Source organism: Cercospora kikuchii, assembly GCF_019650295.1.
Source record: "Cercospora kikuchii DNA, contig_00004, whole genome shotgun sequence".
NCBI classification, from domain to species: Eukaryota; Fungi; Ascomycota; class Dothideomycetes; order Mycosphaerellales; family Mycosphaerellaceae; genus Cercospora; species Cercospora kikuchii.
Genome location: NW_025408585.1, coordinates 1,570,579 through 1,598,477, shown reverse-complemented (window position 1 = coordinate 1,598,477; position 27,899 = coordinate 1,570,579). Strand labels below are relative to the sequence as shown.

Genomic DNA, 27,899 nt, shown 5'->3' with positions numbered 1-27,899 from the left:
CTGACGACACATCAGGCCATTGCTCGTACCCTCTGCGTCAGGGGAGTATTGAGGCTCCTTTTGGTCGTCACATCTAGTTGGGCCGAGAATTGGGACACCTTAACATGTACCCTCTAGTAGGACGCGGAGGCGTGATAAGTGTCAGTTGTGACGTCGAATTTGTGAGACTGTCTCAAATGCGAGCAAACCCGAGTCAGTCGGGAGAGCAGACTGAACGAAAGCATCCTTCGGTATGACTTGTGGCTTGTGGCGTCGACATGAGCTTTAGAGCCTTTCCAGACACCGGCCGTAGACCAGGTCTATCTTTTAGGTCGCCGGCCCAGAAGGCCTAGAATACCATCCAGCCGTTCATGGTCTGCGGGCTCGCGGGTATGCATATCCAAATGCTAGGATCTAGTCAGTACGATCCTTAGGTTAGACTTCGGGCATGGCAATACTTCGCTATTGCGGGTAAGAAAGGGGTATGCACGTCACGCTAGACGAGAAGCATCCACTTCGACGTCAGGTCTTTCTTGGAAGCTGTCTGGACTCAGGCGGCGGTGCGCTCGTTGGTAGTGCTGGCCGAAATGAAGGAACGAGGTCAAATCGGATATTGCTGTCCATCAAGCTAGCAATGGAGCTAGAGTGCACCCTTGCTTGATGATCGTGATTCGGGAACTGAAGGACACCGTCCTTCGGGGGAAAGCACATTGGATAATGCGTCGCTGTTCATCAATAATACCTTGCTAGTTTAGGATCACAGCCAGTATGAGCCTTGGCGTGCCATCAACCTACAAGCATCAGCGTGCCGTTCTTACCGAAGGAAAGCTCACCGAATGCTCCGTTGTCAACATGGAGAGCATTCTTGCGTCAGGATCACATCTCCGAGGCTCTCTATCAGGGCGGAGTGCACGTTCAGGGTGTCCAGCTAATCCGGAGGTGTTCAACCAGGATTGATGCAAGTCCACCGAATGAGATTGAGTGCTGAGGCACCATCCTCATTTCTCGTCACTGCGGTCCCTGCCACGCATTCGGGTCCGGAACATGAGCAAGCACCAATTGCGTCCCGTCAACCCGAAAGGGAAGGCCAAGTTACGAAGTAGCTGGCACGGCCCTCGAAATGATCCGAATTGTGTGAATGGTCCGCAATGAGAACGACATGGCATGCGTTGCTTACCGCGCTGGCGTCAGACCCGAGACATCCTGGCGCCTGCTCTATCTCAAGCGTGCCGCCTGTGATACTAGGTAGCCCAACAAGGTGGAAACAATGACAGACAGATTGGCGGTGCGAATCGCGTGCCTGTCTGATCGGAGAGCAGTGAGCCCGCCGGCTCGTATGGTACGTGATTTGCCACGACTGGACATTTCTATTCTGCGCATCGAGCGTGAACGTCCAAGATTGGGCCAAGGGCAGTCTCATTCGTATTGTAGAAGTCCTAGGTGAAATGGCGTTCTCAAATCAGCCTGAATGTTTATCAGGCCGTGCGTCACACTCTGTAGTCTGATGCAATGCATCACAGCACAGAGGCCGCACAAAGTCCGGGGCCCGGATCGCGCCTGTATCAGCATGAGGCTCCGGCAGTAGAAGTCGTTCAGGCGCTCAGTGTCTCATTTGCGAATTCGACGTCTCTTCGATACCGGGATTGAGAGGCACGGTCTCGGCATCATCCAACTTCATCCGGGGAACCATGCCAAGCAGACGTTCGTGAGGCGAGAGGAGTGCCGAAGGGCGTGTGATGGCGACCAGGCCATGGTTTGGCGGTTTTGGTTCGCGAAACCCAGAATTTCTAGCCACCGGAGGTATTGCTGTTTTGGGACAAACTGGGATCGAGGGTGCAGGACCTGGAGATCAAGTGCGAATTGCAGGACCTTGTCGGAACTATTGTTGGCGCATTCACGTTTGCCATGTCCACGAATGCCGTCGATCTGGTGCAGTTGAAAGGAAGCTCCGCCACCTGTTGTCGGTCGTCGAGCAGGTTTGGCGCAGGAACTTGGCATGAATTGGGCATGCTGGCAGTGTCGAGCCACATCCTGAAGCGTTGAACAGACTATTGACGTCGATCTAGCCACGCGTGGCTCGCTCGACTGACGTTATACCGCACCTAGGCTGCGCGGTATAAGCCGTGTGCATCGATAGTCGTAAGTGTCGTATACTGCGATGGCTAGGCATTCTGGCTGGAGCAGTGGTGGAGAAGCCAATGCACTCCTGTCTCATCACTGGTGGACGTGGCCCTGGTGACGTTGGCGGGGAGTCGCAGCGCGACAGTCCGTGGCTGGCAGCAGAATTCGGCATGTGTGAAGCTGACGATCTTTGCCTTACCGTGCGTGTCAGGCCTTTCGCATTCGCACGCAGACATCGAGAAAGGCAAAGGAAGGGACGAAGAATGCTAGCTCTGTGAGATCGACATGCGTCCGTGCGCTGAAACTGAGCCAACAAGAGCGGGCCCAAACCATGTGAGACAAGGATCCGATGAGAGCAGGCCGCCGATCATGCAAGAGCCTATGGGGCCCTATGGTGCGACCGGCTTTCGATATTGCAGCCTCGTCGACGTGTGCGATCAACAGCAGAGCCAAATACGCTTTGGCAGCTGCGATTGCGTTGCGCGGGAGCTTCGCAGAGGTGCATGCCGCAATACAGCCTGTTGTCAGCGTGCGCTATCGTGCATCTGGTAATCACATAGCCGTGTCTTTTGCATTGACTTTGTCGGTGCTACGAGGGCATGACTGGCCTGCTCGGATGGCTATTTTGGCCGTCGTGCCTTTCGCATTCACGGCCCCCAGTCCCTGTCGCAAGGCACAGCATCGCACAGCAGGTAGCACGAGACCCACGATATCACCCATTGGCGCAGGGACATGGCGCCTCTCCCACGTGGGCATCATGGCAAATGTAAACTCTAACTCTGTCTCGTCTCCCGGGCCTGCGGGCGCTCCGCCATGGCTCTGTCTCTTCTGCAGCCTGTGTTCGCTCCGTGCGCCGCCTCTTGCGTTGGCACCGTAGACACATGCAGCGGCGAACATGGCAGAGTCTTGCACGCCGAGTCAGCCGGCGAAAATGCCTTGCCATAGCCCATGGCGATCATCGTCTTGCAGCAGAAGCAGATCGCAGATGACTCGGCACCGAGATGGTCATGGTACTGTAGGAGCATGCGCAAGCCAGCAAGTAAGGACTGTCGATCTCTGGATTGTGACTTCGGCCGACATGTCGCAACAGTCGCACGATACCGGCAATGTGTCGCTCCGCCGCAATACAGCAGCGCGCTAGCTGACGATGATGGCTGTTCTGTTCGCAGGCACAGGCGCAACGGCGTCTCGCCGTCGTGGTCGTCAGACGAGCGATATGCCGCCTTGAAGGTTAACATATTGCCTCGCAGTAGTAGGGGTGTTTGAGTGGCTGCTCCGGCGCGCGAGGCGGAGGTGGCGTCGAGCTTTTCCACGCCGCAATGCACCTGCGAGGCGTTTTACGGCGAGAGAATAGGCCATAGACTTTGGCCCTCGCCATCCAAGGTGATCCAACCCTAACGTGCTTGGCCGCGACGGAAGACGCCGGGTTGGCAGCATCATCAGAGCCTCGAGTGCCCTCTTGACGCCCAAAAGCGTTCGTAGGCAGCGCCCTACTGGCCTGACGATCGGCTTCCGGAGCGCAGTGGGCCGCCGAGCTGCTGCACGTTGGGCCCCTGTCCACGCCTTCCGCTGGGCGCTGGAGCTGTCAAGTGTAGCGCGCGCTCGTCGACGCTGCGGGCGTGCAGGTGGTGGAGCCCTCGCGCGCGCCGCCCTGCGCAGGCCACGGAGGAGGTGGCGGCGGCAGCAGACTTTTCTGCGCTCCATCGCATCATCAGCAGCAGCAGAGGCGCGCGCACGGGAAGGACTCTGCGCCGGGCATGAAACATGGAGTACCACGTCGGCGCGCTCACTCATCACCACCAGCGCGGGCAGGGCAGGTCAAATGCTCCGAAGGATGCGCGTCCGCCGTCTCACCATGGCCTGTCCGCAGTGCTTGTGCAGACAGAGGCGCGGCGCGCGAGAAGCTTCGGTCACTCGCAGCACGCAGCGCAGCCTGCCTGCTTGACCGCCCAGACTTGCGGCTGCTCGTTGGTCTGCACGTAGTGGCACGCATCCCTACCACCCATGCGCACAGACTAACAGCGACTCCCGGTGTCGATCACTCGCCGTGCAGTTCGAAAAGGAAGAACGTCCGATTGAGTACCGCCCCGCCTGGCCCTTGTATCAAGCAAGCTTCCTTATTGCCCACGAGCGAACATGTGGATCTGCTGTTCTGCCAAAGGGGCCACTGTCGCTGCTCACGGAGTCTGCCGTGCTGCACGTGTTGATCATGCCCATCGATCTAGACATATGAACAAGGTCGCTATACCGTCCGCGGCCCATCCAGCAGGCGACGCTGTGCCGTGTCTGTCCATTGTTCCGCGCTCTCGCGACCGAGCCACTGGCGGCTCCTCAGCGCTGCAGATCACCACGTTATCACCACGTTGTGATCAAAGCCTGCCGCCACGGCCCTGCCAGTCTTCGACCATACGGGGCGGCTGACGCCTTTGCCGGAACTTCAAACGGCCATCAGCATCCTGCAGACACTGGGCACATTAAGCATACAGACCTTCTGAAACCTTACCCGCCGCCCCCAGGCACGCTATACAACTCTACACCACGGCCACTCGGTACTCGACGAAGTCTATCTCTTGCTTGTGAACATTGCCACTGCGTCCCGGACAGGGACGACTAAACCTCGTCATGGACGGCCATGGTCATTACCCACCGCACATGTACTACCCTCATGGCTTCCCTCCGACACCCAACATGCCAGCAGATGCATATCAACAGACGCCAAGACTCCACCAGGTGCAGAACATGTCGATGGAAAGCATAGGCTCGTACTCCGACTTCGAAGACGCTGGGAGGACGATACTTCCCCCGCAGGCGCCGGCGCGGTCACGGCGGCGTCAGCCACAGGGAGCGGAGCATGTCAAGCACCGGCGGACTAGGAGCGGGTGCTACACTTGCAGACAGCGGAGAGTGAAGGTGAGGTGTAGCAATATGCTTTGACAGCCCGAGTACTGACGGACGACGAAAGTGCGACGAGAGCCATCCGATTTGCGACAGTACGAACTCCCGCAGCTGTGCAGAAGCATGCAGTTGACCAAACATCTAGGGTGTCGAAAGGGCAAGCGCGAATGTACTTACCCGGGTGACGCAGTTAGCGCACCTTCCACCGCAAGGTCAAAAGGCAGCCGACGGAAAGGGTCCCCCAACGGCTCCAGCCCATCAGGTAGCGAGTTCGACGGCGATGAACACGAACCTCTGTCGGCCATCCCAGACGTGGACGAGGACGATCTCAACCACGACGGCTCGTCGTCGGAGCGCAAACCGTCAGATACACCCAGCACGCGACCGGAGCAGAACACATCCCCAGCAGCAGACGCCAGCGTCCACGGCGCACGGCCGCACGCGCCCCGGACGTCTTCGCGGCAGTCAATCAGGAGCAGCAGCATCTCGCAGAATGCACGGTGGAATGCGCTACCCAAGGATGTGAAGTACTACCTGCAGTTCCACCAGCAACACATGACGCACCACCACTATGCTTTCAAATACGACGGGGGAGACTTCCTGAAGACCACCTTCCTGGAGATTGCGATGAACGACGGAAGCGCAGCCCTGCTCTATGCCATCGTGGCATTCGCAGCCTACCATCACGCCGTTGCGCAAAACGACAGCGATATTTCGGCGTTCCTGTCCTATTACAACAAGTCCATAGCGTTCCTGCAGCAATCGCTGAAGAAGCAAAGGCACAGCATTGCCACCTTACTGACGATCCTTCAGCTCGCGACGATCGAGGTATGGAACCGCATGGTGGATGGTAGTTTCCTGTCGGCTAACACATCTTTAGGAGTTCTTGGGAGACTGGGTCAACCTACTCGGTCACCAGAAGGCAGCTTATCAGATTCTCACCGATCTCTTCACCCCTCAAACGATCTTACAGGACGAAACACGGCGCAAGATCATCACTTGGTATATCCGCTTCGACCTCTTCGCAGGGATGCTCTCCGGCGGAGAGACGATTCTCGACCGTCAATGGTTCGCTGCTTCTGCAGACTTCTACAAACGACAGACGAGGGACAAACCGAAAGATCTCGGCGCTCGATTCGAATCGTACTTTGCGACGACGCGGCTTCTGGCAACGGACGTGACGATTCTCTTCGCTGGCAAGGCGAAGGGCACCATAAGCGACGAAGCTTTTGTCGCAGGAATCGAAACATTATCCAAGGAGTTTGCAGAGTTCGGGCATACAATCGAGACTGCGTTCACCGATCCTTCCTGTTTCGTCACTGCCTTTCCAGACGCCCTGCCACCCGGGGAGGAAGACCTCTTTGGCTTCCGAGATCCACGATTCCTATACGCTGGAGAGCTGGCAACCATGAATTTCGTTCTCATAGACCACCTGGCCATCGACCTTATGTTCAAATACCAGTTGGGAATGGCCATGGGACAGTCACCCTCCCCTGAGCTGACACAGATTGCAATGAGGAAGTGCAAGCTGTTCGATGCGATTCAATACAATCAAGAGGGTGGAAAAAACGCGATCCTGGGGTGTCAAGCAAGCCTCGGTATCATGAGTCTCTTTCTGCCCAAGGACGAGCGACACACGAGATGGTGCCAGAGAAAGTTTGCACGCATTGAGCAGCTCGGGTATGTTGGACGAAGATCAGGGGCCCCCGACCAGGCTAACTCTCAGGCAGATACATCTACCCTGAGACCTTTCGTAAACGTATGAGCGACACATGGTCCGAGGATGTGTCGCATTGGTGGCTGCCCAACGACGAGGGGTATCCAGCTACTATCCGCACCATTCGCGAATTCGTCGAGTATCGAGCGACACGACCGACAGATGCCTGGGCTACAGGGATAAGCAATATGAGTGGTATATTTCGCACAATGAATCTGGACGAGCATGGGTTTTCTGACGACCTCAAGAGCTTGGGAAATGGTTCGGTAGACGGGAGTCTTAGCCCGGCCATTCAAGATCCGACTACCAGTCCGCCATGACCATGAAGAGCATATCATCAACTCCACTTCCGCCAGCTGCAAGTGCTAGGATCAATTGTGATATCAAGGCAGTGCTTTGCTCAAGAGCTGTCTCCGATCTTTGCTGCATGCGACGAGGACCCGCAGTGTTTGAGCTTGTGACCGGCTGCATTGCTTCCATCGAAGACAGCTTAGACAGGACCTTGGAATCCCCACTCGGACAAGGTGACAAGCACCTTCCAGCCATCGAAGACGACAAACACTCTGCAGCTCATGAGGCCTTAAACACCTCGCAGATTTCGGAACTTGCCTTGCCCTCCGCTCGATCTTCTGGAACGGCCGTCAGCATGGCTGCACGGCTTGGCAATGCGCGCAATCGACGGCGTTGTCACTCCATGCACTGTGGCGGCAATGTGCTGCGCTTTCAACTCCAATGTCTGGAGGCCAACTCCGAACACATGCATGTGGGTTGGATGGGGCGATCTGCAAGTTCACCGCTTCGCCGTTGGGGCCATAGAATTGGAGGTTCGATCATACGGAAAAACCGGTCAAATACATCCACTCGCGACGGACAGGGGCCATGAGTTGTGGTGCATCTCTCGTACAGCGGCCAGCGGGAGGCAAGCCGGTGTCAGCCCAGCATGGGCGAAGAGCAAAAGCAAAGACAGTTCCTCTGCAATCCTATTATTAACGATATGGCCTGCCTTTTGCCCATGCCCGAGCAACGCATGATGAGTAAATGCCAATTGCGCAGAATCGAGGTCTGGGCCATTCTGACCGGGTTGCTGGAGCTACGCACAACAAGCCTGTACCCCGACCTGCAGCCGTGAAGATTTGAAATAGAGGAAACTTCACACACAAGCGCCACTCGCACTGGAGATCCTGGCCTCGTGCGAGAGCAAGGGACCTGGACCTCCATGGCCTTGCATATCTTGTGCAGAAGCAATACCGGCAGAACATCAGTCCGTTTGGTTCAGGACTCTCCTCTCTGCTGTGGATGCCTGTGCAATGGAAATGTTCTGAACACTCGGAACTAGATGCAGCCTGCCGCTTCGTGGCGCTCTGTACGACAATCAGCCGTTTCAGGATTGACGCCAATGACGCCCCTTTCCAGAACGGAATGTCTCAACATCCAGGACGTGAAGTCGTGATGCAATGTGTCCATCGGACTTGAGACAATACTTGATACTGCCTTGCAGTGTCCCGCCTCGAGGTCTCACCTTGCTCCAACGACGAAGTGGTATATCTGCCGTCATGCATAGATCCTCTTGTCAGTCATCTATGGAGTCATGTCGCCGATGATGCATCTAAGCATGGGACCACAAAATCGTCGCAAACACTCTCGAATGTTGGGAGACAGAAAAGCCGTTGGACTTGTCCAAAACCGCGGTTCATTCGAAAACCGACTCGATCCAACAAGAAGTAATTATAGAGTCGCAAGGCATCCTTTCGAAAAACCCCGTAGCTCGATGTCGCAAGTCAAAATTTGCTTTGCGGCCTGTATACATATCACAAGAATTTGTAAATATAAAGCTACGCTATTTGCAGGAGACGCCCAATGGCATCATACAACGTGTCAAGCGCTTCAAGCTAGAGGAGATAGCTGCATAGAAACTACGGCTTTGGCCGAGCACGCCGACATCCCTGCCACTTTCACGTCGACTTCACCTGAGCTTCGACATTGCGAAAGGAGAGCACTTTTGCAGTAGTAACATTTACGTATGAAGAAAGTGCAACATTCCGGCGAGTGACGGAACTACAAGAACTGCTACAGCAATGTCCCTCAACATAAAAGATGATTCAGAAACCCATCTCGAAACCCTCCGCAAACTGGACAAGACTTGCTTCCCATCTGAAGCTTCTCGAATTGCTGCGCTGAATGAAGCTCGTGCTCTCGTGCGCCGGCTCGAACAGCCCTGGGAAAGGATGTACGATATTGCTTGGACTTATCCGGCTTTCATTGCTAGTCTTCGCGTTGCACAGGATTTGAACATATTCTCGCATCTTACCTCTGCTCCGCAGTCGAGTTCTCAACTTGTGGAGAAAGTTGGTGCAGATCCTGTGCTCCTTCGGCGTTTACTTCGCGTTCTGGTCAAAGAGCATATTATTGCTGAAAGCTCGGAGGAAGCGGATGCGTATGTGGAGACCGAGGTTAGTCGAGCGTTGAAAGATCCTGAGGGGGTGATTGCAGGGTTAGATGTGTACTACCTGGCTGGTATGCAGCAGGAGAAGAGGTTGCCGGATTATTTAAGGGAGATCGGGTACAGAAACCCTGAGGATGGTGAGAGACCGCCTTGGAAATGGATTGAGGATGTGCCGGCCTACAAAGGGGATCGATGGAGTTGGATGAGATCGAGACCGGAGCATCAGAGGAAGTTCAACCAGTTTCTGGCTGCCGTGAGAAAGGATTCGGTAGCTTGGACGGATCTGCATGGGGTTGAGACGGTGGTGGAGGGGTGGGATGGAGAGTCGGTGGTTCTTGTGGATATTGGTGGAGGAAATGGAAAAGATGTTGGGAATTTTGCGAAGGCGATTGAAAAGAAGTGGCCGACTGCAAAAGTGGTGTTGCAAGAACGGAAGGAAGTGATCGACACTTTGAGAGAGTCGGCCGAGCAGCTACACTCTCAAATCGAGCTGATGCCGCACAACTTCTTCAACCCAAATCCTGTCCAAGGCGCGAAGGTTTACTTCATGCATGCCATCATCCATGACTGGGCGGAGAATAACGCACGGGAGATTCTGGCACGTGTTCGAGAAGCGATGAAGCCAGGGTACAGTCGATTGCTGCTGTTCGATCGTGTCGTGCCGGAGAGAGCTACCGATTGGGATGCAAGGACCGCTGCTCTCGACATTAATATGATGTGCAATTATGCGTCGTTGGAAAGGACCGAGGTACAATGGAGGGCCCTGGTGGAAAGTGCTGGCTTGAAGTATCTTGGCTACCGAAAGGTTCCAGGACCGTCTTCCTTCATTGAGGCTGAGCTGTAACTTTTCGCTGGGCAGCACTGCTTCATGCTGTTTCGTCTGATGGTACGCGTTGCAAGGCCACGCAAGGCGGCAGTTCTAGGATTCGTTCCTACTGTCTTTGTGGCAACTCATCGGGCAGCATCGATCTACACGGATCGCCTCCGTTCTCACACCATCTCCTGCACATTCTGACAAGCAAGTCGATCCCCTTCGCATGAGACGGGCATATTCGCAGAGCGGAGGATGCACGCTCTGGTCGGTGTAGTTCGCACGTGCGGCTTGAGCTGAGATCTGTGACCAGAAATGCTGTGGCAGTCTCAGTGATGTAACCCCCCCGACTTCAGCTCTCATCGACTGCGCGTTTCCTCGATTGTCTTTGGGTGTCCATCTCCGACCTGTCATGCAAACTGCTTGAAGCACGTCTTTGCTGGTCAAGGAAGATGGAATCCCGAATACTCTTAGCGCACGAAAGGTCGGAAAGCCCGCACCATCGACGTATCGCCAAGAAAGTAGAAGAATTGTAGAGCATGCTGCTGGCACTCTACAATTGGCCATTCCATGCTCTGCGTCCCAAAGCGCTTGGCATTACCCGGGCGTACGTGAGACATCGACAATGAGCCATGATGAAGAGTGATCTGGGCGACGAGAAGCATCTCTACGTCGACTTCATTCTGCCAGGTGGAGGTGGCCTGCAGAAGCAACCGAGGATCTTGAAAGAATGGGAACCGATCGAACCGTCCAAGCTCCTTGTCGTACAATGCTATAAGATCATACTAGATCATGGGAAAGCCAGGAGGTCAGAGCTCACGATGGGAGAGAGATTGAGAAGATGCAAAGCCCAGAGCTTGGGACACTCGCGTGCAATGACTTGGGTGTTGACGAAACTTGCATTGCATGGCGCTTTTGGGCTGTCTCTTACCAGAGCTACTTCTGTGCCTTGACGCGCTACCAGGGTGAGCGGCCCAAGGACTCAATGGTCCCGGTGTGATTATGCCCTTCTTGCTCGGCGCTCCAGAAGAATTTTCGGTGAGGTGAGGAAACCGTTCGGCGCAAGAGACTTGGAATTTGGATGTCGTGAAAAGGCGCCGAAGGGTCACTTGACGTGCAAATAGCGCGGTATGGACGGCAATCCGCGTATGGACACCTTACTGCCAAAGTCCTGATCGGCGTCAGTAGCTCTCCAATGTGATCTGAGGGCCTTCTCTGGTCTCACTTCACAGATTGTGTTGAGTATAGCTCTCACCGGTCAAAGCTTCACATTTCTGCACGGCAAGCGCGCTAACACCCGCAGCTGCAGGAAGTCGCGCTCTGCGTAAAGTCGCCCTTCAGCTTCAGCTTGGCGTCAAAACACTTTTCGCACAACTTCGTCACTGACCTTGACGCCAACTTGTCGCGCAACATGGCAGAAACTCCGCCCCTGACGCCGCGCACGGCAACAACACCACATGTCCTTCCACAGCAGTACTCGCTGCCACTCGACGACCGCAAGTTGCGTGATGGTCTTCGCACTGCGACTGAAGGAGTCAGTCGAGTGCGCTCAACACCGAAGGGAGAACTTGGCAGCCACCTGCTGTCCTCACACAAGCGCCACATCGTGGACTTCGATACCGGAGGCGAAGTCACTCCTTGGACTCGTCTACACTCGCTGTACCAATATACCGACAAGACTATTGACAACGTCTTCCTGCAAAACGTCACCGGCAAATCGCCACGCGTTCTTGCACAGATGCTGGTCAAAGCCGATGGCAAATACACCGCCTACCCACCTTCGCTAGATGCTGATTACAAGTATCGCGTGTACGCGCGTTTCAACACGCTGGTAAGCCTCCACCAGGTCATGTGAATATTCCGAGTGAGACTAACACATCTGCAGTACTCAGCTCCTGCTGTCCGCGTAGAGTTCGAATTCTTCGACAGCGAGCGATCCAATTTGTCATATTTCGGAACCCTCGCGCTTGAGTATCCTTTCAATGACCGTGACGGAAAGCAGCTCCGCAACTTCGTATGCGATGCCGGCCTTCACACGGAACTGCCATTGACTATCTGTTTCGACGCCAATGGGGCTACGTCCGACGGCCTTACAAATGTCGACGCCTTCGCAGACCGTCTCACTCCTGAGCAGAAGCTGGCTGTTGCCATGGTAAAAGCACAAAGTAGCACGCGCAAAGGCGCTACAATCGTGCTTTCAGTTCAGACCCAAGAGCTGGAAGATCGACAGCGTCCCACATACGATCAGGTGCTCCAGCAACTCCCTGGCGGTAAGGCCACGGTTCTACCATCATTCGGGGAAACAGAGTGGAGCGATTTTCTAGCCGATCGCTATTCATGGAAAGAAGACAACAAGAGAGAGGTAGTTCAGCGACACATTCCCAACCTGAGGCTGGTACAGGACTGCGACACCACTTTCAGCTCACTCGAACACTTCTGTACCGTCCACCAGGTTGCAGAGGTCATCTCAAACGAGGAGGGCACGGGAGAACTACGGATATGGGCAAATTCCAATCATCAGGTCAGCTTGCATGAATTGAAAGGCCATGTCGTGCTCGCCATGAGGTTTGGGCCTTCGAGGAGCCGAAGACTTGCAAGAAATCCTAAATTGCCAAATGACCTGGAGATCAGGATCAAGCTTTCGGCCCCCGGACTCGCGCACTGCGAGCTCATTGCCCGCCACGAGCGAGATCTGATGGGCCTCCACGTTCAATATGATGCAGTTTTCAAGGTAACCTCGCACTCGCTCGAGGAGCTGTCTGCCTTGACTCATCAGCCAGACGAGCGAGATCCAATGACTTGGCGGGTGACCAGCTTGATTCCACACGAGAACCGTTTCTGGGTCGCGTCTGTGCACAAGACGTGCAAAGCACTTCGTGCAGACTCGCGCTGGCATGCCTTCATGCTAGGCCAATCTTTCGAATCGCTGAAGAAGATCGATGTCATCGCTGCTATCGAGGGCGTAAGCGACAATCGCAAAGCGTCGGCCATAAAGTGGCTGCTTGAGCTGATGCGGTAAGACACTGAGCAACGACAAGTCATCGAGAGCATGCGCGAAGCTCTTGGCGGCGTCGTTCTCTGTACCGGCTTCTCTGGCACTGGAAAGACAACGCTGCTGTTGGCAAGTGCTGTCTATTTCGTAAAGCTTGGAGGCAGAGCGATCATCAGTGCGACAGAGAATGGTCACATTGAGAACATGGCCAAGATTCTCGATTCAATTATCGCAAACACCACAAGGCCCGATGGCAAACCAATCGAAGTATACATTGTGCAATCACTCTCGGGCAACAGGAGCCTGCATAGGACAACTGCTGCGCAAGCCGCACTCATGAAGGTCGGGCATATTGAAGGACGGGCTGCTGGGTTCGAAAACTACAGACTTGCGGAACTGGATGACGAGACTGAGCAAGACAGTGTCGCGCAGTATAACCTGTGCGTTGCCGTCGCGCGAGAGGCAGATAATGGCAGACTGAAGTTTGCCACTGTTTTGCGGGACTCTAAGGGCAATGACTACGGTACAGTCGAAGTATGGGGCGCACTGCGCAAGCTACGACTTGCCGACTCCAAGGGGGAACTTGATCGGCGAGACAAGAAGTTGAGGATCTTTGAACAGCTTGTCTACAATGCATGCGAGGGCTACCTGGTCGCCCATGCCGACATGATCATTACGACTGCCGGGAACGCGCGATGCAAGGAACTTGACGCTTGGGGCGACGCCGAGCGGAACCACGACGTACATGTCAAGGCCCTCGGTGTGTTCATTGACAATGCTGACTCTTGTCGTGCAATGGAGTTCTGGAACGTGGTTACTTCCAGTGCATTGCCTAGAGATCCGGATTTGGTCATGGTTGCGGGCGATGTCCGGTGAGTGTCACATTCTGCTGCCGCCTTTTCTGTACTAACTGGGCCACAGTGTACTTGGGCCCGTGAACACCAGCATCAACCAGGCTCCTCTGTGCAACCCCTTTGCCGCCAGTATGAGCATGTCAGAGCTTGAGCGACTTTACCGGCTACACTTCCCCATCGTTGAACTCACCGAACAACGTTTCATGGTAAGAATCTCCATTCGATCGATGTATGGACCTGAACGCTGACTTGTCGAAGAACCCTGAGCTCCTTCGTTACCCAAGCTCCGCATTCTACGGCAACGAGCTTCGTACGCCGACTGATAGAGATCGGCCGTTCGATCCTCAATTGCTCGCCACGCTATTGCGCATTCTATCACAAAAGAAGTACCGCAATCCTGAGCCAGCTACACTGGGGAATAAAGCTTGCCAGTGTTGGATTGAGCTTCCGGAGGAGGAGGTCAGAGTGGAGACGAATGACAGAAACTCGATCGTTGTCCTCGATTTCGTTGAGATCTTCTTCACTCGAATCTTCCCGGCGCTCCAAGAGCATTTTGGCGAGCGCACGTCACAGGAAGTGATGGTGGTTGTGGCATATTCCTATGCGGTAAGTTCCATTCCGACATTGAATCATTAAAGCTCGCTGACGTTGTGCAGAGGACAAAGTATACGGAATGTATGCACGGGCTGCAGCAGGAACAAGGACTGGACGACCTCTGGTACCCACGCATTGTGTCCGTGGACGGATCGAAAGGACATACCGCTACTGTGGCCTTCTTTGACGGGTCAATGCAGTATGGAGATCGAATGGGTAAGTGGAAAGAGTGTTCAACTGGCGCTGCATTCTAACCGAGTTCAGGCTTCCTGAAAGACGCAAAGCGCTGCAACGTGGCAATGACGCGAGCGACAGAGGTTTTCTGGGTGATTGGCTGCTCTCTGCTCACGCAGCGCAACAACGCCAATCAAGACGCGCCGTTCTACCGATTGAGAGAGCAACTTTTGGAGACTGGCCAGGTGATGGAGTTTGCTGTTCCAGAGCTGGAGACTATCGACCGTCTTACAGCAAAAGGCGCGGCTCCTAGGGCAAAGCCTTCGCAGCTTCGCAACGTCGCGCTGCGTCCCAAAAAGTCGGCATTCCGTCGCTGAGGCTACGACATGAGCTGTTGTACTTTGCATATGCTTGCATGTTCTCGCCAGTCCGCAGAGATGGTTCCTGACGCGCAGGATGTGAGGCTTGAAGCGAATGTATACGGATGACCTGAGATCATGCTGTATATGGTGTGAAGAGGAAGGTTGTCATGTCGGCCGACAGTTGACCCGATGAGAGCAAAACGAAACATGACGGCTGTGACGGCGAAACATGCATCGAATAATGTGCACTTCAGCGAAAGAACGAAAGGTTGCTGTATTGCAAATGGAAACGAAAGCAGTCTCAGAATAAAAAAAACGAAAAGTGTTATCGCTTGTTCATTGTTTCTCTATTGTACACAACAGAGCATCTCTATCAGCTCAAGTGCATGACCACTTGTTATGGGTGGTGTACAAGTGTTGTACCTTGGAGGATGCTAACTTGGTGTTCGATCAGGCGTTTCTTCTCGCACTTGCCAGCGACCAATGCCTCAGCAGCCTTCAACGCAGTCACTGCATACAAATAATTGTACCAATACCACATCAGCTCAGCTGTAGTCTCTGAACCGGATGGCAGTCGAAGCCGGATCGCCGTATGCACAACCACAACAGCAACGTTATTTGGCGACGAAAGGAGTGACCTCAAGCATCGGGATTTCAAGCACCTCAACGAGAACCCGAGCACTCCCATCATCTCCGAACAATGAACGACTGATCATCAACGACCACGCCACATCTCACGGCACCGAAGCCAACCCTCCAAGCCTTCCAAGATCCTTTACCGTACGAGATCAAGGCAACGCTGCAACACCACAACGCTCCTCGGAGCACCAACTCAAAAAGGACATTACTGATCAACAAAACAAGGAGGAAGGAAGATCAACCTCGGAGAGAAACCCAGTCGGCATGCCGCACGAGTACAGTACGTGCATCGAATAAGCGAAAGAAAGGATTCCATTCCCGGGCAACTTGTCACCAAGTTCCAATCTATATCCTTGAACAAGAGGTCGATCTGCTAGGATATTGTACGAGAATTACCAAAGCACGCAAGTTGTGCAGTTTTGTGCAAGCAAGATTCTTTCTCATCTACTACTGCAAGCATGAGGCGTGCTTTACGATTCCTCCTTCCGCGATTCGTGAACCTTTCAGTCGGGTCCGGAGCCGAGAGGCAAGTATGATCGACAATTCTGCGTGAAGCAGGAGCCCGTTCATGAGTATGTCCGTCAAGGCACCGAGAGCTGCAGCTGGTGGTGGTCTGGGCCGTATGGAGAGTTTTGTTGTCTCCTGATTCGAGGGCCTCGCTTGCTCGGATCAGATACTCAATTCAAAGATCGGAAGGAAGCATCTGTGGCTAGACTGCGTGAGCGTGAGAAAGAAGCGAGAGAGAAGTGGATTACGTGCGGTAAGGATTCCGCGCCACAGTGGCAGGTATGCCTTCCATCCTCCAACGTGACCTTTCGGCACGGCATACGTGATGCGGCAGAACCGGCGACACGTCCGACGACAGCTGTAGTCTGCAAGGTTGTTCTGGCTATGGTCCGAGAATTGACGAGTGCCAAGCCGAAAGGCAAGGATTCCATAATAGAAACGAGAAAAAGCGACCTGTGTTGAATCCTCCTGCTGGCAATGGCAGGACGTCATGGGACGTCTCAATTGACACATGAAACTGCGACATTGATTGACCAGCCCGGCAAAAAGCCATGGCTGACGAAAGAATGCAGTCCTAAGTCCCAAACAAGTTCAAGTAGTGAACACCACTTCATCATGGTTCGGCTCCCATTCTCACGCCTCATGTTCGGCGCAATAGCACTTTTTCGGATCCGATATCCAAATGACAAGCGTGAGCTTGACGACGTGGTTAGCGCGTGCGCTGGGAAAATCCGCCGCCCAGTGTCCACGGCAGTTTCAGTCACAGGTTTCGGATCTGCCTCGCGCGAAGCCAGCAACAAAAGGATCACGCAAAGGTCCAAACACGAACGCGGCGCCCGGTCTCGAACTCCTAGGGACCCATCACCCGCTTGCCCATCCCGTTTCCTAGAAAGAGGAACCCTATGAAGATAGTGGCGGACGCTATCGGCGGCCAGCACACACACAGAACCACGCCTGCCACGATGGTGATGTATACCCTGTCTAGTTGCAATGCACGACCCTCGCAAGTCTCGCTAGTCGGAAGCAACCAAGAGAGGAAAATATCGTCATATCGATCGGCTTGTTGCAGGGGTGGAGGATTTCTACGGCCTCGTGCCGAAGTGCCCTCGAGACAAGCCTTGGATGGAAACAACGTGCTACGGCAATAGTCAGCGGTCACTCATGCAAGCACATAGTGCTTTTTCTTGTGTGTGCGCAGTGCCGGGCCGGTACTCCTGGTCGTATTGTTGACGTCGATACCGTAGGTCCGTAGCACGGCGAAGGCTCTCCATGCGGTCAGCTTCGCGAGTACGCATTTGGCCTACAGTGACCCGAGGACGCTGCAAATTTGTGATGTCAGATGACATCTAGGGTGAATGTCGCCCTACTGTGGTTGTTTTTCTTGGCCGATCGTAGCTCTCGCCGTTGAATGCAGATTTGCGCCATAGTGGACACAGTGGAGATGCCATAGAGAGGATGGGTGGCTGAAGCAGTAACAATGTGGTTTCGAGAGCTATAGTCTACGACTAACCAAATCATTCGATGCTATGTCGGTCCAATTTCAACCACTACACGCGGTGTGCATATCGACAATTGCAGACAAAGATGCCTCCGTCGCAGAGCTTGCGCTCGATAGTGATCTAGCCGCGTCCAACATCGCAGTGTCGGTATTCTGTTGATGAGCGCAAGAGCCTCCAAATCCTCCATCGCCTTGCCAACATGCATTCGTCCCCGCTCGTAAACCACCTTGCAGCTGTTCATGCTGACCGCACGCGGCCAGAAGACAATATTGAATAACACAGAAATGTTAAAGAACGCCGGCCTCCTTTTTCTTGGGCGAGGGCAGGACCTGGTACCTCCCGCCCGCTTCGTCTATAATCTATATCTCGTTATGTTCTGTTTCGTGTCATATCACTGTAGCCTCCGTATTGATGTTGATGGGAAAAAGCAAAACAAGCAAGTTGCCATGGGTGTTGCGCCCTCCGTACCTGTATTGCAAAGCAGGACTCCGTATTGCATGCATCGTCATAGTCTTGAGAATGTGAAGCCGAAGGATACCATCCGATGAAACTTTTTGTACGCCGTGAATGAATATGTGGGCAGCAATCAGTCGCACGTCGTGGGTCTACACAGACTGCGTCTGAACGCCAGCGACAGGACTGTCGAGCTGACTGTTGTAAGGTTTGAAGAGTAGCTTCATGTCCAGAGTCAGGTTGTCAAGTCCGTACTGGTCATCGATGTCACCAACGGACCCGATGTCTTGCCCCTTGTTCTCGTTATCGCCCACGACCATGCTCTTGATCCGCTTGAGCAGAGCCATGACGCGCTTGAAGCGCATGTCGGCTGGGAGAGTGAAGTCGGACGCCTGCTGGGATTGCAGGAAGCTGCGACCCAGGTAGAAGAAGTGGACGCCATCGCGGCTGAAGCCAAAGCGACGTTGCTGAAAGTGCGTGGGTGGATACTGGAGCTCCATGTCGGTGTCCCAACTACGCTTCCACTTCTCGAGGGCCTGAGCAAGCCGCTTCTTCTCTTGCTGCGCTGCCATTGTGTTCTGTTGCTTCGGGCTTTGCGATTCGGTTGGCGTTCCGTGGCCACTGTTACTGGCGCTTTGAGGACGGCTGCCATTCTGCTCGAGCCAGTCATTCTGCGAGAGTGGCGTCGCCGGCGTGCTGCCATGCAGGTTCAGTGTAAATGGCTGCACTGGCTGATCGGGCCCAAGCAGCGCCTTCTGGCACACCACAATCCGGATTATCAAAGCGTGAATGAGCAGGAACTTGGAGTACACATTGGTCGTGCTTGGCTGGAACGAAGCGTATGGATCCAGCAGGACACGCATTGCATCACGTGTGGTTGGCTGCACCGGCTTTCGTGTGCCAGTCATGTTTCTGCTCTGTGCCTGTGGGCCGTTGAGTCCAAGGGCATTGGCGCACTCCTGAGGGCTGGTGGCGTCCCAAGCGGCGTCATCTGCAGGTAGCATCAAGCGGATTTCAAGAGGGTCAAAGAGTGGCGTGCAGTTGAAGAACATGACCATGGCAGCGTCCGTAGCTAGTACCTGATAAAGAGCGCGGTTGCGTTTCTCTTGCTCCAGCCAGGATGACCAATTCCAATTTTGCGTCTGGTATTGTCCGGCCTGGGACTGTCTGGTATTATGCAACAGGCTGTGCGCATAATGTCCAGGGGGTGCTGAATCACAGAGAGCCATCGCTTTAGCAATGCGGACCAGCATTGGAAACTCGCCACGTGAGCCTTGTCTCTGAGCTGCATCACCGTGCCACATGAATGCCGTTTGCAGCATGGAAAGAGCTTGCAGCTCTTCCACCTCAAAGGCTTGATCTCCCAGACCCTCGGTTTGCCCGTTCCGAACACGGTTGTAAATGGTGCAGTTCGCGTATACGGTCGACTTGACAAACTCCATCAGCTGGCGAGTCTGATGGACGCCAAGCTCAGGGCTGTAGACTGCGCCGATGCAAATCATGGCGAGAACCAGATTGTTGTTCGCATTGGTCAATCGGAATGTCGGCATGTGTAAAATCGGCCAGTGTCCATGGAAGGAGGTGTAGTGCTCAGCGAAATGCTTGAGCTTGTCCACCTTCAGGACACTTTGCACGAGGAGAGAAGCTGGGTCATTGCGTGCGCTGTCGAGTCCGTTGGGAAAGCAGTGCTGCAGCAGGCTGTCGACTTTGGCCTGTAGCGGATCGTCCATGCCCCAATTGGGCAATCCATGGATACCGTTATCCATTGTCTCACCCCCAAAGCCACCCGGGTGAGAGTAGAGACTACCTAAAAAAGACTCGTTACTGAAGTCGTTTGACATGGGATACTCTGGCTTGTTGTCTGATTCGGTCTTGATTTGTGTATTTCCTTGCGAGCTCGCGTTCGCAGGATGGCTGCCAATAAAGCCATCCTGGCCACCTTGCGTGAACATACGGGTCCAATCGACGCCGTTTCCATCAGTGCTTGGCATCTGATTGTTCACCTGACTGTTGGCGAAGCGCGAGCTCTGCTGGCCTAAAAAAGACATCTGCTGTTGCTGCTGTTGTGCGGGCTGAGCACTGTACATGTTGTTGCCGTTCATCTGCGGTTGTTGAAAGGAATACGGGCTTTGCATGTGGGCGCCATTCTGAGCATTGTGCGCATTTTGCGCGTTCTGCATGGCGTAGGCGTGCATGCCGGGCTGGAATGGCGCCGATGTCTGTTGTGCTTGATCGGCGCCTGACGTGTTCGAGCCTAAGATCCCCAGACCAGCGAGACTGCTGCGGTGGCTCAAATTGCCGCCGCCAATCAAGCTGTTGGCTCTTGAGGATCTGGCAGATAAGTCTCCATTGACATTGGGACTGCTACCCACAAGGTTGGCATTGTACGAGTTATTCGCACCGGCGACATCAGGCATACCTGCTAGACCGATCGGGGGATCTTGCTGACTGATGGACAGCCTATTACCACTGTTCGTGTTCCGCCGCTGGTGTGCGAGATGGTTGGCACCGGTGGGGTTGCCGCGTCGCAAAGAACACTTCTGGAAATGGCGTTTGAGGATGTCACTGCGAGAGAAGGTGTCTTTGCACAAGTGGCACATGTATGGACGATCGCCGGTGTCTGCATCGCGTTAGGTTCTAGTCTGTGCGCCGAGGATGCCATCGGATACTTACGTCTAAGCAAATGACGCTTCAAGTGCTTCGCGTGCAGATATGTCTTGTTACAGTGAGGGCAGGGATACTTGCCATCCGCGTCCTTTTGCGGGATCATGCTCTTCGTGGCGGCGCCACTACCTTGTGGGGCAGGATTAGGTCTTCCTGGCGCACTCGGGAGAATTCCGCGGCGTCCTTGCGAGCCCACGACGTGGGTGGGCTGCTGTTCGTCCTGCATGAAGGAGGGAGCCTGTCCCATCTGGCTCATCTGCTGGCCTGCTTGGGCGAGACTCGGCAAGCTGCCGCCAGCACCCATCATGCCCCCCGGCGGCATCGGGCGTAGGTTTGGCAGAAGAGAGGAAGTGGCCGAGGGCATGGACGAGGAGGTTGATGTCGGATACATCATGTTGGTGGTGCCGTACGGGTTGGCGTAGCCCGTTGGCGGCGCCATGCTGCCTGAGGTCGCCGTCGGAGACATGTGCTGTGGATATGGGTGCGACTGCTGTTGTACGCCGGGGAGTGATGGGTTGTGCGGCGTGGTGGGCGTCGAGGACTGACTGCCCGGCTGGCCGTAGGACAGATTGCCGAACGAGTAGCCATTCTGACCTTGTTGCGCCTGCTGCAGCGGCGGGAGTGTCGGGGCGGAGGCCTGCTGGTGGGCGGCGACGGCTTGCTGCTGCTGTTGCTGCGTCGTCGAGGGCTGGCTTGAGGACTGGCCGTTGCCCGTGGCGTACGCGTATGCGTGTTGTTGATACTGGTTGGTATCCATGTTGGCAATGGGGAGGAGAAAGAGTGGAAGGTGGTGGGGTCGCGGCGGGTAGGCTACTCCAGAGTTGCTATGTCGCGCAGAACCACACCACACATCGGACCAGCTGCGAGACGGGTGTCGTGCTGTGGAGAATTTTCAGCAGATGCCGCGGGGGCACGCAGCTGCTAGGAGGGCAGGCGCGGACGCACGTCGACCGTGCCTGACGCCTGCGCGGAGGAGTGGGAGGCGGCAGCGACGCGCTGGCGGGCGGGCAGAGGAGTGGTGGGTGTGTGCGGTATGGAGTGAGGTGGATGCTGGGTTGTTGTGGGAAAGCGTGACAGACGGCCTGACGGAGGTCGAGGTTGTAAGTTGCCGTTCCGCGCGCCAAGCTCTTCCCTCGCGGGTGATTCGCGGCAGGACAAAATCCTCGTCGCCGTCGACGCGCTGTGATGACACGCTGCCCAGCGAGCGAGCAGGCCTTGCGGTGCACGCCTGCGCACTTCTCTGCGGCGAGCGCTCGCGGTGATGTCTGCCGTGATGTCGAAAGAAGATTGTCGCTTCTGCGAGTGGAGTTGGGTGGATACGCTGCTGTTCAGGTACCCGTTCCGCGACTCGACGGCCGATGTGCCAGGCCCAGTGCAACAACAGAGTTCTCTGGAGCGCTGACGAGGATCCACGCCTCCACTTCTGCCACGCTGCTGCAGGCTTCCAGAAGGCGGCGCGCTGGTGAGGATGGTACAGTAAGAGCACGGGGAGGAGACAATAGAGAGCGGTGCTGGCAATGGAAGAACACGGCGCTGCCGCCCCAAAGTCGTTGAGAGACGTCCGCTGCCGCAATGCTACGCAACCATACGTCAGACTCACAAGACGTTCACGCAAACCTAACTGCTTTGAGCTGGTCGCTCTCGCGGCCGTCTGCTGCTGCGGGCAGGCCATTTGCACCATCATGCCCTCACCTATCATCCGCCGCCGCGCCAGCCTCGAGTCGCTTGTTGCGCCTGCGCTGCAGCTCGCGCTCCGCTGGCCCTGTCTAGTCCGCTCTGCCCGCATCCCCCGTTGGCGCTGTGATTCGCAATGGCCCAGAGAGACCGTGCATTGATCTGCATCCCAAGCATTGCTCCTCTCGGCTTCTTCTAACCGAGACGACTGCGCGTCTAGCTATCTTCGCCGCGCGCGTTCCCATCTTGCTGCCATTGCCAGCTCGTGCGGGCTGGGAGGTGTCGCGCCTTGCACGATTCCCCTCTGGTACCCCCCGAGCTGGCGGAACAAACGCCGCCGTTGTGGCGGCAGAGATGCAGCGCGGTGGCAAGCCAGCCCTCGGAGCTCGCAGCGGAAGTTAGGGAATCCCTAGCAAGACTAGCTGTACAGCGATACGCGCTCACACTATTGCCTTTACTCGTACATCCGGTCCCGATCTGGCGGCTCGTACATTGCACTGGCAATGCACCTTCTGCTCCCACAAACAGGGCCAGTGTTGCTGCGATATTGCAAAACATGGGCAAGAATTGCCAGGATCGTCCGAGATGCAGACAATGCGAGCCGACTCTGCTGCTGCACGTCAGCGAGCCACGAACTTTCTCGCCCATTTCGCTTCTGACCAGTCAAAGAACGACCGGCAGGTCCGCCACCCGCGCGTTTCATCTGCGGACCGCAAAGTCGTGCCGAGCTGGAAAACTTTAGGCACAATTGCTGCCTGCTCCAACTTTCACATTACTAATAGCAGCTCACGGTAGGGTAACATCGCACGAAAGGCGTGCTGCGTCTTGATAATACGGCCAGCCAGTGCAGCGCAAAGAAGGTTACCAACTTGCCCAAATGGCGTTGCACTGATGCCCTTCACCTCGTGTCACCGTCGATCTGCGGTACCGACAACAACAGCCGCGTCAACAGCATGCGAAAGTCCCGTTTGATGGTACCTGTTCAACAGATTTGGGGGTACACATGCATGAACGTCGCCGACCGCCGGCACACGCCGCAGGATTCTGTGCTACTGCACGCGCTCAGAGTGCATTGTTTAATATCGCTGCCAAGGTAAGAACGTGCAGCGAGAGTCATGGCTTCCGACAACAACCTCACCGCGAGAGACAATGGGCCACGAAGAAGTCTCGGAGAGGGATCGCCTGAGACGCGTTCTGCTTGTCTCAAGCCACCCCGCGGCACATCGTTCAATACCATCGAGCGTTGCAATACTGATCAAACTGATCACGGAGGTCTGCCATTTCCATACAAGACGCGTCGACATCTGTGCGCGACCACCTCTAACCGGGAAAGACTCCTTGCCTTGTGCGATGACGACCGGCCAACCAATTTGCACTCAGCACTTAGCGCCCCAAATTGTACTCCTTTCAATGCCGTCTTCGGCGTCCAACTGACTGCCTCGCATTTGCACGCTCATCTGCGGCTTCTTCACCAGCGTTTGTAGAACAACGCAGTATCTCTCAGTCAGTTTCCCGAGCTTCTCGACCTTCTCATCTGAGACCTCCTCTCCTGGCTCGAACTTGAGATCAAACGACAGTCTGATGTCTTTGAAGCCCACAGGCGCGTCTCTATCCACGCCCATTGTCCCACGAAAATCCAAATCTCCTTCTGCTCGCACTGTGCCACTCTTAATCGGAATGTTCATAGCAGTAGCCACCGCCTTCAATGTGACCCCCGCACAAGCCACGAGCGCTTCCAAAAGCAAATCTCCGGAGCAGAGCTCGCCAGAGATCTCGAAACCATCACCGCCAGACTTGGGATGCAAGCCCGCGATTCTCTCCTGAGCTTGGGCCACTTGCTTGCCGGTGTCGAGCTTGCAAGTCACGCTGCTGGAGTCGAGACTCCCGGAGGCCTTGAGCGTAATGAGTGCAGCCGATGCATCTTCCTTGTACGAGGCTTTCAGTGGCGCCTGCTTGTCGCGTAGAGCTTGCGATGCCATGGTTTGCGAATGTGGCGAAGCCTTTCAGGAGTAGAGATCGATGTCGGTGTTGTCCAATGTGCAGGTTGCTCTTACAACTGCTAGGCGAGACTCGAACTTGCTCAGTCGCGAGACGTCGTAAATGCCACACGATCGCGCTTCGACCTTGAGTGGAGGAGGCAGAGAAGACGATACTGCGAGGAAATATCAATACTGATCTGGAAGATTCAAGTAGAATTATCTCCTGGTCATCACTAATTCACCAGTTGTCGACCGCAACATTGCCCCGCCAATACCCCTCCATCCGAGGCCCCTGGATCCTTACCACCGGAAAGAGCTGGCCACGGTCGACTGCTGTTCCTGCATAAACGCAAAACCCCATAGCAAAAGTTGCGGAGAGTCTCCGCATCGAAGGAAGTGCAGAATCATTCTCAGCACCGAGTAATAGCTCGAAGTCTGGAGTTTCGTCTCCAGCATGAGCTCAGTATCCGTATCGTCGGATTTGGACCGACCGTCGGATATGTGGGGGCGGATGTCCATATCAGGCAACCCGTAGAATCGAGTATCAGCTTTCGCCTTCCCCTCATCAAGCAAGCACTGACTGCACGAACACTACATAGGATTGCATCGCTATGCAGTACAGGTAGGACCTTTCTCTTAGGTTAGCGAAAGACATTCGACATCAACATCCAAACATACAACAAGTACCAAAATATGGCAGTCGTTGTTGAGCAGACGATACCATTTTCTTCTTCAACTCTCGATCTTGAAAATGCAACACGCTGGAACACGTTGCTTCCTCTCATCCGACCTTCAATAAAGGCCGTCCAGACCCAGAAAGGCCAGCACATCCTTGTAGACACAGCCAAGGCAGAAGGCAAATATGTTCACGTAGTTGCAGTCGGCACGTCGGGGAACTTCTCAAGCAAGCTGTTGGACGACAAGTATGTGACAGCTATTATCACCCAGGAGAAAGGCGCAGGCGTTCTGCACGCCACAGATCTGCCGCATGCACTACAATCTGCTGGCATGCATGTAAAACAAGGAGTTGTCGTGGTTCGAGCTGGAAAGCAGAAGAAAGTGGAGGCACATCAACCAGATGTATTGGAAATCGAGCTTAGTTCCGAGCTGGAACAGGATCATGTGTTGCATCTCTTGGGACATGCCACCGAGACCACGCGCAGCAACCCTCACCATATCTCGGATCTGCTGAAGGCGTTTGTCAAAGATGCAAGCACGGCACATTCGAAATTCCATACCGAAAAGGCAGAAGGCAACCCGGCTGTTCTGCACGTAGATGGTGCACAAGCCTTTGAAAAGGCAAAGCATGCTGTCGAAAGGGATCTGAAGCACGTCCTCAAGAATCATGGCTCACCAGGAGAAGACACTGTGTACTCAGTGCATTATTCAGATGTGAACGGATTGAGTAGGTTGGAGAACTACATCATTGCAGGCGAGATCGCGAACTACCTCAGTAAGATGATTCAATCTCATGTTTCCACTGAATGTTCCACTAACTTGGCATCCTACCAGACTCTCAAAAGATACCCTACACCCTCTCTCACTCCACAATCCTCAACCACGCAGACCAAGCCCGCGGCTTCTCCATCTCCATCTGCCCGCTTCCCAAACACTTCCTCTCTGCTCAACCCTCTCCCCAACCCCACAAACCCATCGGCGCAACAGCCTCTGCCGACCCCAACGCTCTCAAGAAAACTCTCTCCCCATCTCAATCCAAAATCACCTTCAGCGACTCCACAATCCGTTCCCGCATCACCTCAGCCTGCAACGCGGTAATCCAAGCCGAACCCACCATAACCGAATACGACACAATCGTCGGCGACGGCGACTGCGGCTACACTCTCCGCGATGGAGCAAAACAAGTCCTAACCTTCATCTCTGACAAAGACCTCTCTCGGCTTCCGGAAACATTAGCAGATCTAGTTTCCGAGCTCGAAGTGAATATGGGCGGAACATCTGGAGCATTATATTGCATTTTCTTAACAGCTCTAGCATCGAGTTTGGCGAGCGAGGAGAGTGTGGCGAAAGCGTTGGAGAAGGCTTTGGGAGAGTTGTGTAAGTATACGAATGCGAGGGTGGGAGATAGGACGATGATGGATGCGCTGATTCCTTTTGTGGAGAGTCTGGCAGGTGGAGGTCAGGTTGGGAAGGCGTTGGAGAAGGCCAAGGAAGGAGTTGAAGGAACGAAAGAGATGGAGGCGAAGTTGGGGAGAAGTACGTATTTGGATGAGAGTGCGACGAGAGGGGTGCCGGATCCGGGAGCATACGGGTTGTTGGTGCTGTTGGAGGGGATGGCGGGTGCGGAAGAGTAGCTTGTTGTATGTCATGTCAATTCCATAATGTCGTCTATAGCTAACAGGGTATGTAACACAGAACAGCAATTCAATTTCTCACACATTGTTAGACTTCCACTTTCTCATCATCGCTACCACTGTCGCTCGATACAGCTCTGCTCGCAATATCCTGTTGCTCTTTTGGAAAGCACCACCCAGGATGCCAGATGTTTAGAACCACGGCTGCGATAGCACATGGAACGCTGTCCAAGCCGATGAAGAGTCCTTCATTGCGGAGGATCTTGTTATCGTCACTCCATCCTCCCGACAACTCGGCGAGTCGGTAGGCACATCTGATCAAGATGCATGTGTAAGAGAGACACAGTGCAACACAGAAAAGCTTGAAGCGCATCGAGTTGCGCAGGACCGCTGTCTCAGGGTTGAGCCGATCGAGGTTGCGCCTGACAGCCCAGGCATAGTCGATGACGAGTGCGGCGAAGGCAACCATAGTCACAACTTGCAGTGCCAGACCAGATATCATGATGTTGTCTCCAATGCGTAGAACGCTCATGTCCTCAGACGCCGACGCCACAGCTCCTCCTGCGGCTTGGAGCACAATGCTGAGGAAGTCGCAGCTGATGAAGATGTAGGTGTACCATTGTGGTCGAAGTCGACTGAAGCTCGCGCCAAAGGTGAGGCAGATGTGCTTGAGGGTGTAGTAGATTCCGGCGGCGTAGAAGGCTGGTGAGAATGTGAATAGCACGACTGTGAGCTTGAAGCCTGCATCGGAGAAGGGGTCGTTGTTGAGTATGAGCTTGCCAGCGTAGCCCAGCGTCATTGATAGGCAGCCGACGAACATGACTGATGAGAAGAACCATGTTCGTGATTTGATGCCTTGGAAGACAAAGGCGAGTCCTGATAGTGCGAAGATGCAGAAGAAGACGACCGTGGCCACAAGGTTGGGTCGGTAGCCGTAGATGGATCTGGAGACATCGCATGTGTCCTGCGTGCAGCCTTGATTGGGATCGAGCCTTGGGAAAAGGTGCAGTGTGGTTGCCATATCTCTATCGATGAGAAGACACGAGTAGGTGCTGGTAGTGAAGTGCGTGTGGAAGACTCAGAGTGCTGGCGTCTCGTGAAGCTGTTGATGCTCCCCTTACCTTGGGCGAGACGATGCCTATATGTACTCACATTGAATCTATGGTCAAGACGTGATCAACATACCAGTTCATACCAAAGGAGGTGTGAATGCGAACTGCCTCGTGCGCA

The 27,899-nt window shown here is 54.7% G+C and overlaps 7 protein-coding genes across 7 annotated transcripts; 4 read left to right on the top strand and 3 right to left on the bottom strand.

Moving 5' to 3' along the window:
• Positions 1 to 4,722: 4,722 nt before the first annotated feature.
• Positions 4,723 to 7,032, top strand: CKM354_000685500 (uncharacterized protein; the record flags this gene model as incomplete). Its single annotated transcript, XM_044802190.1, has 5 exons — positions 4,723 to 5,010; positions 5,063 to 5,090; positions 5,141 to 5,823; positions 5,876 to 6,675; positions 6,726 to 7,032. 5 exons carry the CDS (start codon positions 4,723 to 4,725, stop codon positions 7,030 to 7,032), a joined length of 2,106 nt encoding a protein of 701 aa, XP_044658125.1.
• A 1,755-nt stretch (positions 7,033 to 8,787) lies between these two features.
• On the top strand, positions 8,788 to 9,999 carry CKM354_000685400 (uncharacterized protein; the record flags this gene model as incomplete). The annotated part of the gene is made up of 1 exon (XM_044802189.1): positions 8,788 to 9,999. The coding sequence occupies one exon, from the start codon at positions 8,788 to 8,790 to the stop codon at positions 9,997 to 9,999; it is 1,212 nt and encodes a 403-aa protein (XP_044658124.1).
• A 1,378-nt stretch (positions 10,000 to 11,377) lies between these two features.
• CKM354_000685300 (uncharacterized protein) lies at positions 11,378 to 14,957 on the top strand (the record flags this gene model as incomplete). The annotated part of the gene is made up of 7 exons (XM_044802188.1): positions 11,378 to 11,797; positions 11,852 to 12,981; positions 13,093 to 13,830; positions 13,880 to 14,018; positions 14,071 to 14,418; positions 14,469 to 14,622; positions 14,671 to 14,957. The coding sequence occupies 7 exons, from the start codon at positions 11,378 to 11,380 to the stop codon at positions 14,955 to 14,957; spliced, it is 3,216 nt and encodes a 1,071-aa protein (XP_044658123.1).
• Positions 14,958 to 18,192: 3,235 nt separating this feature from the next.
• Positions 18,193 to 21,461, bottom strand: CKM354_000685200 (uncharacterized protein; the record flags this gene model as incomplete). Its single annotated transcript, XM_044802187.1, has 2 exons — positions 18,193 to 20,660; positions 20,714 to 21,461. The coding sequence occupies 2 exons, from the start codon at positions 21,459 to 21,461 to the stop codon at positions 18,193 to 18,195; spliced, it is 3,216 nt and encodes a 1,071-aa protein (XP_044658122.1).
• Positions 21,462 to 23,754: 2,293 nt separating this feature from the next.
• Positions 23,755 to 24,357, bottom strand: CKM354_000685100 (uncharacterized protein; the record flags this gene model as incomplete). Its single annotated transcript, XM_044802186.1, has 1 exon — positions 23,755 to 24,357. One exon carries the CDS (start codon positions 24,355 to 24,357, stop codon positions 23,755 to 23,757), a length of 603 nt encoding a protein of 200 aa, XP_044658121.1.
• Positions 24,358 to 25,050: 693 nt separating this feature from the next.
• CKM354_000685000 (uncharacterized protein) lies at positions 25,051 to 26,669 on the top strand (the record flags this gene model as incomplete). Its single annotated transcript, XM_044802185.1, has 2 exons — positions 25,051 to 25,810; positions 25,870 to 26,669. The coding sequence occupies 2 exons, from the start codon at positions 25,051 to 25,053 to the stop codon at positions 26,667 to 26,669; spliced, it is 1,560 nt and encodes a 519-aa protein (XP_044658120.1).
• Positions 26,670 to 26,757: 88 nt separating this feature from the next.
• CKM354_000684900 (uncharacterized protein) lies at positions 26,758 to 27,690 on the bottom strand (the record flags this gene model as incomplete). Its single annotated transcript, XM_044802184.1, has 1 exon — positions 26,758 to 27,690. The coding sequence occupies one exon, from the start codon at positions 27,688 to 27,690 to the stop codon at positions 26,758 to 26,760; it is 933 nt and encodes a 310-aa protein (XP_044658119.1).
• Between the last annotated feature and the right edge of the window lie 209 nt (positions 27,691 to 27,899).